The 15,084-nt window shown below is 37.3% G+C and overlaps 1 protein-coding gene across 2 annotated transcripts in view; it reads right to left on the reverse strand.

The window, feature by feature from the left end:
- The window catches only part of PARN (poly(A)-specific ribonuclease), a 169,268-nt gene that overhangs the window by 131,126 nt on the left and 23,058 nt on the right, over positions 1-15,084 (reverse strand). For both annotated transcript variants that reach the window (XM_024571510.3, XM_024571511.3), the window contains exons 12-16: positions 14,712-14,768; positions 7,582-7,659; positions 3,600-3,643; positions 2,399-2,441; positions 1,658-1,733 (exon numbers count right to left, since the gene is read on the reverse strand). In XM_024571510.3, the coding sequence (XP_024427278.1) occupies positions 1,658-1,733; positions 2,399-2,441; positions 3,600-3,643; positions 7,582-7,659; positions 14,712-14,768 (298 nt within the window). The remainder of the gene's footprint in view (positions 1-1,657; positions 1,734-2,398; positions 2,442-3,599; positions 3,644-7,581; positions 7,660-14,711; positions 14,769-15,084) is intronic.

The raw sequence follows: 15,084 nt of genomic DNA on the forward strand, positions 1-15,084 counted from the left end.
AGGAATTTACCCAGGCCTTTAGCTGCAAGGACTGGCTATGACCACTGACCACCAACCTCTGCCCCCTGCTATGCTTTACATCCCTGGGACTATTTTGTAACTACCAATTTGTACTTCTTAATCCCTTCACCTTTTTCACCCAGTACCCCAACACTCCACCCATCTGGTAACATCTGAGAAGAGTGACCTACTTGCTTTTAAGTAAACTTTCTACCAGATACCAGAACATTATTATATGGAGTGTTGGGGGACTGGGTGGAAATAGTATGGAAATAGTATGATAAAACTATAACTCATAATTATTTACTAGAACCATTTAGGAAACAAGTATCAAAAAGGTTGCAACGGCCCTGGCCAGTGTGGCCCAAATGGTTGGGCATCATCTCACACAGTAAAAGGTCACAGTTCAAATCTTGGTTGGGTTGTAGCACATGCCTAGGTTGTAGGTTCAGTTCCCCAGTTGGAGAGCATACAAGAGGCAACCAACCAATGTTTCTCTCTTGCAGTGATGTTTCTTGCCCTTCCTTTTTCCCTCCCTTCCCCTCTGTCTAAAAATAAATAAAATCTTTTTAAAGATCTGGGGTTCATAATAAAAGAAAAGAAAAAAGGTTGCAAAAGAAAGTGTTGCAAAAGTGTGAAGGGAAATTATCAATGAAAAGGCTGTAACTGTTTTTACATCAATACAATGATGTAGCAAGAATTATTTAACCTCCATAAGTATTAAATATTAAGACTTTAAGCTTAAAAAACAAAATCTTAACATGACAGCCAACTAAGTAATCGCCTCTACCACCAGTTGAAACACATATTTCAAAAATCAATTAATTCCATTATATTGTTATAGAAAACGTCAGGTTTTCTTCCCCCAACCTACCCCTTTTGTGTCCTTTTTTTGGACTATTACCCAGAAAGGGAAGTAAGTAACTATAATATTGACTACTTCAGTACCTACATTGTATATATCTAAACCCTTAGTCCTATTACCAATGTCTTCAGAATTCTGCAGGCTACATACAGCCAATGGAAGGCTAATTGAAGTATCAGTAGCACAGTTAGGCAAACAGGAACCAAGGAAATAACACCTGGATGGTTCACCAAATACCTGGGTAGCTGCCATGGCCAGACATAGCAAAACACATCTCCATGCCAAGAAACATTCCTCCTCTCTTCTTCTAGATTCCCTCACTGCTGCTATTCCACTCCAAAGCCACCTCTGAAAGAGGAAGGGGTGGAGAGGACTCTCCTTTCTCATCTGTAACCCTTGGGCTTTTCTGAGACAAAAGTCTATTTTCATTCTAGCCCTGGCAATTAATCACCAACTCTTTGTCTCTGCTTAAACAACACACCATAGAAAGAACATATCAAGTTTTGGGAGAATACTAAGAATTAGGAAATAAAAGCCCTGAAGGTTTAATTGCTAAACTTCTCAATGAACAGGCTACCCAATTCTATGCACATAAAATAAATGTAAGATTAGAAGACCACTTTTATTCAGAAAACATAAATTCAACACAGGGCATAAGCAAGTTAATTTAGCCAAAATCTATAAATGTGCAATGTAGTTTGTAGACCAGTTTCACTTTTCTTCTGTAAAATACATCGAAACCTAATTATCACAAAGAGTTTGAGACTTTCATTTTATATTTTGTATTCTTACCAACTTTAGGAGGGTTGAAAGGTGTCTCTTTTAATCGCTTTTCCAATTCCGCAAGGGATGTGTTGTTAATGATATCCTGCAAACCAGTAAGCAGAGAATTACAAGCCTTCATCATCTCAGTGCAATATATGTTAAAGAGATACTGCCCCCTTGTGTTCTTTAAGGAAACACAGGAGTCATCATTTGGTCAACGTGAAAGAGAAGCAGCAAGTTTAATTTTCACCATGTAGAGGGTTTAGCCATATGAAAGAAGATTTGTACAAATGTGCTAAATGTCTACAGACCTTGGGCCAAAAAGCTGTACTTGTTCTTATACTGTGGTGACATTCATTTCACTCAGCTGTATATATAAAGTCACTTCACAAAGTAGCATATGACTATACCTTTACCTGAATTTTCTTGATTGAAAAATATACAAAGAAGAAAAAAAAAAGAAATATGTGCATGCATAACCTATTCAAAAATACATTATATATTTTAATGTTAAAACTTACATTTAGAAAGAATGAAGGGAAAAAGAAATAATTCTACCATCCAAAGACAACCACTATTCACATTTCGATTTACATATTTCTAGTCTTTTTCCAATTTCCTTTTTTTTCTTTCTTGTTCTTCTCTTTTTTCTTTTTTTGGATGGGTTTGAAAATTACATTTAAACAGACCAGAATTCCAAAGCTTTTCGTAGCAATTCTGAAAATTTCAAATATAGCTTAGTATTAATAGTTCAAATTTTTAAAATACCTTAAAAGGTTGTGTGCTGGCCATCAATTTAGTATCCAAGAGTCTAAAAACAAAAGAATTTTTAATAAGGTAAACAAAATGTATATCCATGTTCGAAATATATTTTACTCAAATGAATTGCCTATTGTCTTAAAAGTGGACAGGAGAATGAAACACATTAGCCATTGTAAGCCTGGCACTAGCATCCCTGGTTAGACTGGGAACTTGGTCCCCTCAACCAGCAACTTCATCAAGAGGCTGTGGGAGAGTGCCCTACGCAGAGCATAAGTTTGGGATCTGCTTGTACCCTACAACGATGTGGGCTGCAGCAATCTCAAGGGGAAGCCAAACATCCTCACGTGTCTTTTGCTGCAGGTCTAACACTGCCAAGCCATTACCATCTACCACCACTACCCAGGTTTGTACACTATAAACTCCTGGAGGGTCAAAATCTACATTTGATAGGATTTCTTACCACTGTGTTTTAGATTGGAATACTAAAAGAGAGACACTAATGTGAAAACTGTTTCTTTGCACATAAATGTAAAAACTAGATAACAGGACAAACATATCCTGGCTATCAGGTCAAATGCTCCACTGCCATGCCTGTCCCTCTTCAAACAGGCCCTCAAATGCAAAGGCTTGCTCGGTAAGCTCCACATGGCTGATGTGTGATCTATTAGTCATGTGGCATGTGACATATCAGAACTAACATGCAGTATTAACTGTGGAAAACATTAATGGGTACAGGTACTGACAACATTGAGGAAAAAACCTCTAGCTAGACAGATCTGGAGTGATTACAGAATACTCTCAACTGGACATTTCAACAATATTCAACCACATATTTTTTCAATTTTCAGCTGAATACTCTCAACTTCCCACTTCACTATGACATGGTACATCCAACATAAAGGAAAGACAAGAGCCAACTCAAGAAAACTTCATTAGTTCTTTAGAAATTAAGATGTGGGATGAGAAAAAAGGAGTTGCTATTTTCACTCTCAGTTCAAATTCTGATGTTAATGAGTAACGAAACCAATTACCAATTACAAAAGCAAACCATCACAAACTTGAAGCTACTAAATCATTTCCCAACTTAAATGAACTGGATTGTAATCATGATCTAATAATGGCTTCAATAAATTACCTTATACCTATTTGGATTATGTATGCCATAATGACTATTTTAAATGAAAGACAAACCCGAAATGAAGCTTACCTGGGAAAAACACATGTTGTCATCTCCTTAAATTCATTTAAGTCCTAAAAATCAAGAGAATAACTTGTGACAATTTTACTAAGACACTCACAGTACTAAAAACGTACATAAATATTTCTAGCTCCATAGGTGTCTTCTCAAACTATTATACCTCACACAGGCCCTTTAAAGCTAACTGCCAGACTTGTTTCTAGTTAGTACCTTTTTTAAAACCTTCACAATTTCCTCACTGATTGGAAATCACATGACCTGATATAAAACCTCTGCATAACCAAAACAGACAAACATAAGTACTTTATGACTGAAATAGGAGGGGAAAAAAGGTTTTTATTGTATGTAGAAAACTTTCAGTAATAGCTCCATTACACAAATTCATCACTATAGTGGGACTAGGAAAATTATTTAAATAAATGGTTCATACAGGAAATGGATACTGTAAACTAGATCGTACTTTTATTGGGAACATCTTCGAAATGTTGTTAGTTAAAACGACCACTAAAAAACACACTTTCCAATATACACACGATTCCTGTTTTGACTATTTAGAAAATTGCTAAAGTGGCACTAATAGCAGGCACCTAAATTAGACAATTCATTTCCCAAATTTACTTTGATCAGGAAGTCTAAAGCTGAAATGAAATTGCTCTAACTTGAATGAACTCATTTACATACATAATTGCCACATTAGACTAATAGTCATATTCCTGACCCTTTGTAACTACACTTCTCTTCAGCGTTATTCATGCTTCATAAAAAACTGCCATTTCCAGTTAGCTCTTCAAGCCTGTAAATACAGACTGTATTTAGCTGCTTTGCAAAATTTATCAGCTTTTCAATGTCTATCATTAAATTAATGAACAATACATGAACAAGTTGTTTCACTGCTAATTCAAACAAAAATTCAGTAAGGACTGTTTGTAATCTCTCAATACTACAACAAAGCTTCACAAGCAAGAAAAAATTAGACTTATGGCTACTTCAGGGCCAGCAGCAGCAGAGTTCTAGACCAGTGCCTTCTAAAAAACAGGTCATGTGGAAGTACCATGAAGATTCTTAAGAAGAGACTCTCCCTTACAAAGTAGCTCCAAAATAGGGATTCTTTAGTATACTTTTAAATGCATATTCTGGCATCAGACTTTGTAAAAAGTTATACCATTTTACATAGGTTTTCTCATTTACATCATTGCTTCCAAAATTAGATGAAAGAAAACCATTTTCTCCCTCTGACAATGATAGAACACAAAGAAGTTAAGTAATTTATGCAGGTTTATTACTCAGTAATAAAGCAAGGGCTAAAACCACTTATCCTAATCCACCTCCTACTCTGCAACAAACCAAGTGCTATTTCTACTAGAATGTGATTCAAAACTAGTTTTATTCAAGGTAACATCATTAAGTGTTTACCTACGAAGTGCTATATTCGGCATTTAAACAGACAATAACAAGATTATGTTCCTTATCCAAGGGGCTAATCACTAGAAGGAGAAGGGGGGTAAGCTGTAAAGACAAAATTCATGCACCGTAACAGGTACACAGTTGTGTGGGAGATCAGAAAAAGAAAAGACCACCTCTTGGGCAAGGCAGCAGGCAGGGAAAACTGCCTGGAGGAGGCACAAACTGGACATTAGTAAAATAGGTAAAGTTGTACACAGCAAGCATTTACAAAGGCCTGAGAAAATTCAAGTTGGAAGAAATTATATTCCAAAACCACAGACATACAAAAACGCAAAGCACTTCCCAGGGCACAAATAAGCCAGTCTGACTGGGAATAAAGAGAGTAACAAGCGGCCACACTACACGAGAAGGTTGGGCCAGATCATAGAAAACTTGACGTGCCAAGTTAAATGTATGCAAAATCAACTCTGTAGATGTAGGATTAGTTCAGAATTTTGAACAGGGTCAGTGGTGTGAACAGTCATACATCAGAAGATTCTAAAACTGTCACAGTAGGAAGATAGTCATTTGTTAAATCAATATTCAATGCCTCTTATGTGCCAAACTCTGCTTGGTGCCCAGAACACCTAGAAACACACTTCTCTCTTTCCTTACTGATAACTTCATTGCTGTAAAGATCCAAGAGTCATGGGAAAAGCTATTTTGGCATGTTCAGCCAATAAGAAGTAGTTAATCTGAGATAAACATTAGATCTTGTTTTTTTAAAGACTTTATTTGTTTTTAGACAGACAGGAAGGGAGGGAGAAAGAGAGCAAGAGAAACACCAATGTGTGGTTGCCTCTCGTGCACTCCCTACTGGGGACCAGGCCCACAATCCAGGCATGTGCCCTGACTGGGAATCGAAATGGCAACCCGTTGGTTAGCAGGCCGGCACTCAATCCACTAAGCCACACCAGCCAGGGCTGCTAAACATTAGATCTTTAGATTTATACAAAGCAAATTCACACCAATCATGTTTGTCTTGAGACCTACAAGTATGAAACCTTTGAATCCCAGAGGATGATACAGTTGTCATAAAAAGCAGTGACAACCTTAAGGTTGCAGAAAAAGGACAAGGGGAGCAACAGAGCTGCTGTATTCACGGTTGGGCTGTGTTGGACTTTTCCAAAGGATAATAATCAAGATGCTGATGGGACAATGTTCCCTGAGGAATGGAAAGTAACTGAGGCTTTGCATATGTATGAATGAGACTAAACTCCAAAGCAGGTATCTTTCAATCCAGAAGGAATAAAAGATTAATCTAGTGGCAATTTAAAGCAGGGGTTGGAAAACTATGAACTACAAGCCCAATCTGGCCTATCAACTATTTTTTAAATAAAGTTTCATTAGAACAAAGCCACACCTCTTTTCCTTCTGCATTCTATGGCAGTTTTCAGGCCACATAGCAGTAGTGGTTGAGAGTTATAACAGAGGCAGCACAGCCAGAAAACCCAAAATATTTATTTTAACATTTGGCCCTTATAGAAAAAGTTTGCCCACCTATGATTTTAAAGGATGGGCTGACGGTTAAAGTGAGACAGGGAATCCTGCCTGAAGTTTGCTAAACTACAGATGAAAAACAGCTCACCTGCAACTGACACAAAAAGAAGCTAAATGTAACAGACAGCATGGAGACAAAATTGTCAGGATTTTGTAACTGACCAGATCTGGAGGAAGGAGGAAGAGTCAAAACCTACGTAAAAAATAGTCTTGGTGATGGGTATCATTTATGGTAAAGGAATCAGTAGAAGAAAAAGGTTTAGAGGCAATAATGAGGAAAGAAAGGTAGTGTAAGTTACAGATATCCTTTGTAACATGTCAATTTTAAATACTACTTAATTTGAAGGCTCTTCAGGTGGAGACACTTGCAGTCCAGCATGAACTGTGTGCCCAGGTCTGAAACTAATGCTAGTGTCTTTAGCTGAAGTCATGAAAGTGAGTGAGACCATAAACAGAAAAAAACACGGAGAGAAAATAAAGGAAATAGGAAGACAAGTGAGGTGAGGCCATGTTCAGTCAGGGAACAGAGAGGAAGAGACAGAAGAGAAGCTCTTTCCCTGTTGAGCCCAAGAAGCTCATGGTTTCATGCAAGGAGACAACTTGGCTCCAAGAGTGAAAATACACCCAGGTCAACAAAGAATCTAAGGGAAGCAGCCTAGCAAGAGGTAATCCAGAACTTTGCAGGAGCTGATCCAGTTCAGCTGACCTACATACAGCACCACTTGCCTTCAATGGCCTTGCTATGTCTAATGTTCATAGTAGCAAACTAGACAACCGCACCTGTGGCTGAGGAACCCCTACCAGAACTAACGGAGCAAATCAATGACATTAAGATGAAACAAATGTTTAGCCTTGCTCTGATAATGGCAGATAACTGAAGATCCCTTAAAATGGCCCATATGTACATCCCTTCAAAAGTGTATAACCAAGTGCATGAGATTCTCTCTCTGGGAACATGCTGCATACAAGGAAACAACACTCAAGTAGAAAATGCTTCCTCAGTAATAAAGAACCTTGAATTTTCAACACAGGCTGACAAGTGACTTACCTCAGGGAGGGGGCAGCAGAACTGATGAACTGTGTGCATAACATCCAAGAGCATATTGTGTCCAATAACAAGCTTTCCCTAAAGAAAGTCAAAGTTAGGAAAAAGACTGTCAGGTACCAAATTGTATTAGTGGGGTTTGAGAGTGAAAATCCATGAGGATTTTCTACTAAACTTACTTTACCACATTAAAAAATATTATAAATATATGCAAAGAAGCAAATTAGGGTTGGCTTCATTCTTTTTCAATTTTTGGCGTATTAAATACAGAATGCAAAATAAAAGCTCCACATGATTTTGATTTAATTGATCTTTTTCTTTGATTTTTAATCTTTCCACTGACAAGAATCAGGAATAGTAAATTTTGATGGAAGAACTCAAGTTTAAAAGGTAAAATCTAAAAATGCCAAGCTCCCAGCACTATTGAATAATTTGTGAACAAATCCAAATATCCAATTTAGGGCTGCATTCATAACAATGCTAAAAGATAAAAATAACTTTATACTAAACAGAATGGATTTTCATTTCCTTCATTATCTATGTCAAAAGTCATGGGGCATGTTCTTAAATACCATTTCCAATAAAATCATTGCTTTTCAATCAACTGAAGTACAATATGTGTGCAATAAATTTACTCCATTTTGATAAAAAAATTAAACTACCAAAATGAAACATCAACTTCGATTCAGCTAGCCAGGTGGCACCATTTCTAACATAAAGCATCTGCAGTGGAGCTTTTTACTATGACCCAATGGACCTTCAAAGTGACAGTCCTTTACTCATAGGGCTAAACGTAATCCTTTGAAGTAAGTAATTTTATATAAAATTTCCCAAATCTAACACACAAGCTGTCCTTTTGGCTCAGTGTTTGTGTTCATTCTGAATACCTACTCAATGCTAAAAGATCAAGTACTGATTGATACCATAGAAAAGATGTGGAGGAAACCCAAAATGGAATTCAGACACTAATAGAACCTACCCATATTATAAATGGATACCATAAGCACAATGAAAAAAGCTGGTACGAAAACAGTATCATGACTACACGTTGTCAAGCTAAAGACAAAAAGACCTCCACATGAGTGCTGTAGCCCAGTCAGTGAACACACTTCTCACAAGGTATGGTAGTAATTCGGAAACACTTTATGTGCATACCAGATTTAAACAAACATATATAATGCAAATAAGTACTGGATTTCCCACTGTTGACAAATAAGAAAAGAAGCGTAGGTTAAAAATAAACGCTGTAGTGTCGAGTTGGAATCTGAGGTATCAGCACAAAGGCACGGTCTTATATGTACAACAGGCAGATACATGTACCATTCTCAGCTCTACCCAGTGAGGGGTCCTAGAAGTAGTAAAACCACTGTAGTAACCTAGTGATAAGTCCTGGTTTCTAAACACCATTCTCCGATAAAAGGAACCAAGGCTCCTTGGAGAAGTCGCCAAATTCAGAGCTGAGCCAGGGAAAATACAAGATGAGTCTAGAACATCTTGTGATACCAGAAAGTAATTAAATGCTCAAAAAATGATAGGGGTTCTTCAAAGGACACAGGAGCCAACCTGACAAAACTCTCATAGTCAAAGGGGGTACAAGTAGAGCAACAAAATAAACAATAAAAATACATTATAATCTGTAGGATAAATGTATTTCCCTGAGTCCATACTCATAAACACTTTTTAAATGATTAAAAAAAACAGGGGAGGAGAGCTCTTCCTTATAAAAGAATTCCAAGAACAAGTGCAGAAAGAGGGAAATACAAACTCGCCATTACAACATCAGAGTAATAATGGCTGCAGCTAAGATCCACTGATAGATGCTGTACTAGTGGACAAAAGTTCCAGAAAAAAGAGATTTTCATAGTCTTAAGTATTTACACCAAGATGTTTATTAACCATAAAGGCAAAAGTAGTAACTTCACAGTGTACTACTCACCTAGCAGACAGCACCCTACACAAGTGATCAAGGTCAACATTATGAACCATCATTTCTGTGGTATTCTTGCATAAACTGTATTTCCTCAGTCCAATCACAAGAAAAGATCAGACAAATCCAAACTGAGGGACATTTGACAAAATGCAGTCAATACCGTTTTAAAATACCAAGCTTATAAAAGACAAAGAAAGACTGTTACAGACTGCAGAAGACTAAGAAGAAATAATAAGTAAATGTAACATGGGGTCCTAGATAAAATTGTGAACAGAAAAGGTACTTAGTGGAAAAACTGGTGAAATTCAAATAAAATCTACAGTTCAGTTCACAACATTATGCCAATGTTACTTTCCTGGTTCTGATAACTGTGTGATTGTATAAGTTGTTGACATTGGGGGTAGCTAGGTAAGAACTACAGGAAAACTACTATTTTTGCAACTTGGCTGTGAGTAAAAAATTAGTAAAAATACAAAGTTTTTAAAACTATAAAAAAACACAGATTTACTACTAAGAGCAGCAGGAAAAGAATTTGGTGTGACATAAATATTTAAAGTAACTACTGTTCACAAGCTTTATAAAGCTTAACTTAAAATGTTAGCATTTTTAAGGTATGTGACTTTTAAATTTTAAACATCTGCATCACTAATAAATAGGGTTTTTCATAATATGGTTTATGATGTAAACTACAAAAGGTCAGGAACATACTATGAATTATTCTGTAGAAGACAAAAACGAGGAAAACAAGCACAGCAAGTTAAAGTATCTGAATTTGTACAAGGTAAGCAAATGTCCCAGCTAACTAAACTATCATGATAGCTACAAGACAGCTCAAAGCCAAATGACATCCCACATCTCTGTATTTTAGGGTTCACCTCAGTCAAGCCAACTATTTCTCTGAAGTCTTTGGCTAACTGTGTATAATGGAGGCAAACATGACCAGAGACTCTGCTTTTCTAGATACCTGTGATCTTAGCCACTTGTGAAGAGACTCACATTTTTGTTTCTCTCCAGGCTCATCCAACTCACTATTCCATTCCAATTATCTTGCTTACTTCAGAGAAGGAGCTCCTGGTGAGCCAGCCCTCTCCTTTTACAAGGCTCACTAACTTCTGTTTATCCCCAGTTGAAGACAGTGGTATGCCACCTGTTTTGACAAGTCTACACCTGGTGGTGAGAAAGCCACAGAACTCTCAGAGGGTCTCTACAGCCTTAAAGCTTCCCTGATGCAAAGCTCAGCATCTAAAGGACAAAAAAAAGACCTTCTCCAGGAAAACGATTCCTTCTCCCAAGGCCAACTCAAGGAAAGAAATGCAATCTAGCATCCAAGCAAGTAACCTGACTTGGATGTGTAATTCCCAAAACCACCAGCACCATGATCCAATTTATCTACCCAAGACCTGGCTGCCTCTTTCCCAACAGGACTTAGAACACAAGAAAAAATGTCTACCATTATATATCACAGAACCCTCTAGCACATTTACACAGTGGTAAACACATTTTTTAAACACCAAATATTAATAAGGCTACCAGATATAAAATTCTACTACAGTTATGCAGAAGAATTCAACACAGGCAACTACCTTTATCCTCTAGATTCTTCTTTTTTTTTTTAAGATTTTATTTATTTAATTTTAGAGAGGGGAAGGGAGGGAGAGACAGAGGGAGAGAAACATCGATGTGTGAGAGATATCTGTTGCCTCTCACATTCCCCCAACTGGGGACCTGGCCTGCAACCCAGGCATGTGCCCTGACTGGGAATTGAACCAGAGACCTTTCAGTTTGCAGGCCGGCACTCAATTCACTGAGCCACACCTCTAGACAGGGCCTGTAGATACTTCTAATTAAGGAAAAAAACACTGTCAAACACCAGATTGTCACTACTCATATTCCTTACTTTCTTATCCTACTTTTCATTGGTTTTGAAAATAATAAATACTAGTTTCATGTAGTTGAATAAGGACTTCATAGTATAATAATCCTATGCATTTTACAGGAAAAGTTTTCTGAAAAAAATCACTTGAATAAAAAAAAAAGAAGGTGACAAAATCAACAAGCCTTTAAGTAGGCTCATCAAGAAAAAAAGAGAGAGGATCCAAATAAACACAATTAGAAATGAAAGAAGAGAGATTACAACTGATACCACAGAAATACAAAGGATTGTAAGAAATTACTACGAAGAACTGTATGCCAAGATATTTGAAAACCTAGGTGAAATGGACACATTTCTAGAAAAATATAATCTTCCAAAACTGAATGAAGAAGAAGCAGAAAACCCGAACAGACCAATAACAGCAGACAAAATTGAAGTAGTCATCAAAAAACTCCCAACACAAAAAAGCCGTGGACCAGATGGTTTTACAGGAGAATTCTACAAAGCATTTAAGGAAGAGCTAACCCTTATCCTTCACAGACTATTCGAAAAAATCCAAAATGATGGAAGATCCCCAAACTCTTTTTATGAAGCCAGCATCATCCTAATCCTAAAACCAGATAAACACACAATGAAGAAAGAAAACTTCAGGCCAATACCGCTGATGAACATAGACGCAAAAATTCTCAACAAAATATTGGCAAACCGCATCCAGCAATACATTAAAAAGATCATACACCATGACCAAGTGGGATTCATCCCAGGGATGCAAGGATGGTACAATATTCGCAAATCAATAAACATAATACATCACATCAATAACTGCAAAGACAAAAATCACATGATCATATCAATAGATGCGGAAAAAGCATTTGATAAGATACAGCACCGATTTCTGATAAAAACACTCAGCAAAGTGGGAATAGAGGGAGCATTCCTCAACATAATAAAGGCCATATATGAGAGACCTACAGCCAACATCATACTCAATGGACAAAAACTTAGAGCTTTCCCACTAAGATCAGGAACAAGACAAGGATGCCCTCTCTCACCACTCCTATTCAACACAGTATTGGAAGTCCTAGCCACAGCAATCAGACAAGAAAAAGAAATAAAAGGCATCCAAATTGGAAAGGAGGAAATGAAACTGTCACTGTTTGCAGATGACGTGATAGTGTACATGGAAAATCCTGTAGACTCCACTGAAAAACTACTCGACCTAATAAATGAATTTGGCAAAACAGCTGGATACAAAGTCAATACTCAGAAATATCAAAGGCATTCCTGTATACCAACAACAAAACAGCAAACAGAAATCAGGAAAAAAATCCCATTTGATATAGCAACAAGAAAAATCAAGTACCTAGGAATAAACCTAACCAAGGAGCTAAAAGACCTGTACTCAGAAAACTACACAACACTGAAGAAAGAAATTAAGGAAGACGCAAACAAATGGAAGCATGTACCATGCTCATGGACTGGAAGAATTAACATCATCAAAATGGCCATACTACCCAAAGCGATATATAGATTCAATGCAATCCCTATTAAAGTACCCATGACATATTTTACAGATATAGAACAAACATTTCAGAAATTCATATGGAACCATAAACAACCCCGAATAGTTGCAGCAATTTTGAAAAAGAAGAACAAAGCAGGAGGGATCACAATACCTGATATCAAACTGTATTACAAGGCCACTGTCATCAAAACAGCCTGGTACTGGCATAAAAACAGGCACATAGACCAATGGAACAGAACAGAGAGCCCAGAAATTAACCCAAGTCTTTACAGTCAATTAATATTTGACAAAGGAGGCAGGAGCATAAAATGGAGCAAAAATTGCCTCTTCAACAAATGGTGTTGGGAGATCTGGACAGCTACATGCATAAAAAATGAAACTCGATCACCAACTTATACCATACACAAAAATAAATTCAAGGTGGATAGAAGACTTAAATATAAGTCATAACACCATAAAAGTCCTAGAGGAGAACATAGGCAGGAAAATCTCAGACATTCCATGCGGCAACATCCTCACAGACCCGTCCCCTGAAGCAAGGGACACAAAGGAAGAATAAACAAATGGGACCTCATCAAAATAAAAAGCTTCTGCATGGCTAAAGAAAACAGCATTAAAATAAAAAGAGAACCAACAGTATGGGAAAACATTTGCCAATGGTACCTCAGACAAGGGCCTGATCTCCAAAATATATAAAGAACTCACACGACTCCACTCCAGGAAGACAAACCCAATTTAAAAAATGGACAAAGGACTTGAACAGACACTTCTCCAGGGAAGACATACAGAGGGCCCAGAGACATATGAAAAGATGCTCAGCATCACTAGCCATCAGAGAGATACAAATTAAAACCACAATGAGGTACCATCTCATACCAGTCAGAGTGGCCAACATAAACAAATCAACAAACAAATGTTGGAGAGGATGTGGAGAAAAGGGAACCCTAGTGCACTATTGGTGGGAATGCAGACTGATGAGGCCACTGTGGAAAACAGTATGGAATTTCCTCAGAAAACTAAAAATGGAACTGTCCTTTGACCCAGCAATTCCGCTGCTGGGATTATACCCTAAGAACCCTGAAACACCAATCCAAAAGAACCTATGCACCCCAATGTTCATAGCAGCACAATTTACAATAGTCAAGTACTGGAAGCAACCTAAGTGCCCATCAGCAAATGAGTGGATCAAAAAACTATGGTATATTTACACAATGGAATTTTACGCAGTAGAGAGAAAGAAGGAGCTTATACCCTTTGCAACAGCATGGATGGAACTGGAGAGCATTATGTTAAGTGAAATAAGCCAGGCGGTGAGGGACAAATCCCATATGATCTCACCTTTAACTGGAACATAATCAACAGAAGAAAAAAGGAAACAAAATATAACCAGAGACATTGAAGTTAAGAACAATCTAACAATGGGCAGGGGGGAGTGGGGAGGGGACAGTGAGGAGAGGGGATTACAGGAACTACTATAAAGGACACATGGACAAAATCAAGGGGGAGGGTGGAGGTGCAGGAGGAAGGTGGGTTCGGCTACGGTGGGGTGGAGGGATGGGGAGAAAAGGCATACAACTGTAACTGAATAACAATAAAAATTTTTTTAAAAATGGTGACAGAAATTATTGTATCACACCAAGCGTGTCATAACAATAATCTACCTTTATGAAGTTCTACCTTCTTCCTCCATACCAGGTAAATATTCTAAATGTAACCAAATGATTAATTTGCAATGATAACTAGGCGCTTCACCTTAATACTATTTTCTGCTATATAGTTGAAAACAAAAAGTCTGGTTCACTTACCGAATTAGCAATGGCATGAATGACTCTAGAAAATCCCACAGCATCATTCAGTTCTTCCTAATTTAAAAAAAGGCAAACCAAAACAATTATTCATGTACATATATTCCTATAGTTGAATGGGTTAAAATGTAGTCAAAAAAAAAAAAGCACTGAAATTTCATAGTGAGCTTTAGTTTCACATGCTTTACACCTATCATCCCAAACAACTACATCTGAAATGATTTATGATACTCCCTTTTTCTGTTTTAGAGTGGAATGAGCACGTGGCAAATTATTCATTAGTTACCAAAATTACAGTACCGTCACTTCGCATCACTTGAAATTTCAGTCTATCAAGCCATCTTAAAAATGCACTTTTAAAAGCTGCCATCTG

The sequence above is a fragment of the Desmodus rotundus genome, chromosome 1, assembly GCF_022682495.2.
Source record: "Desmodus rotundus isolate HL8 chromosome 1, HLdesRot8A.1, whole genome shotgun sequence".
Lineage (NCBI taxonomy): Eukaryota > Metazoa > Chordata > Mammalia > Chiroptera > Phyllostomidae > Desmodus > Desmodus rotundus.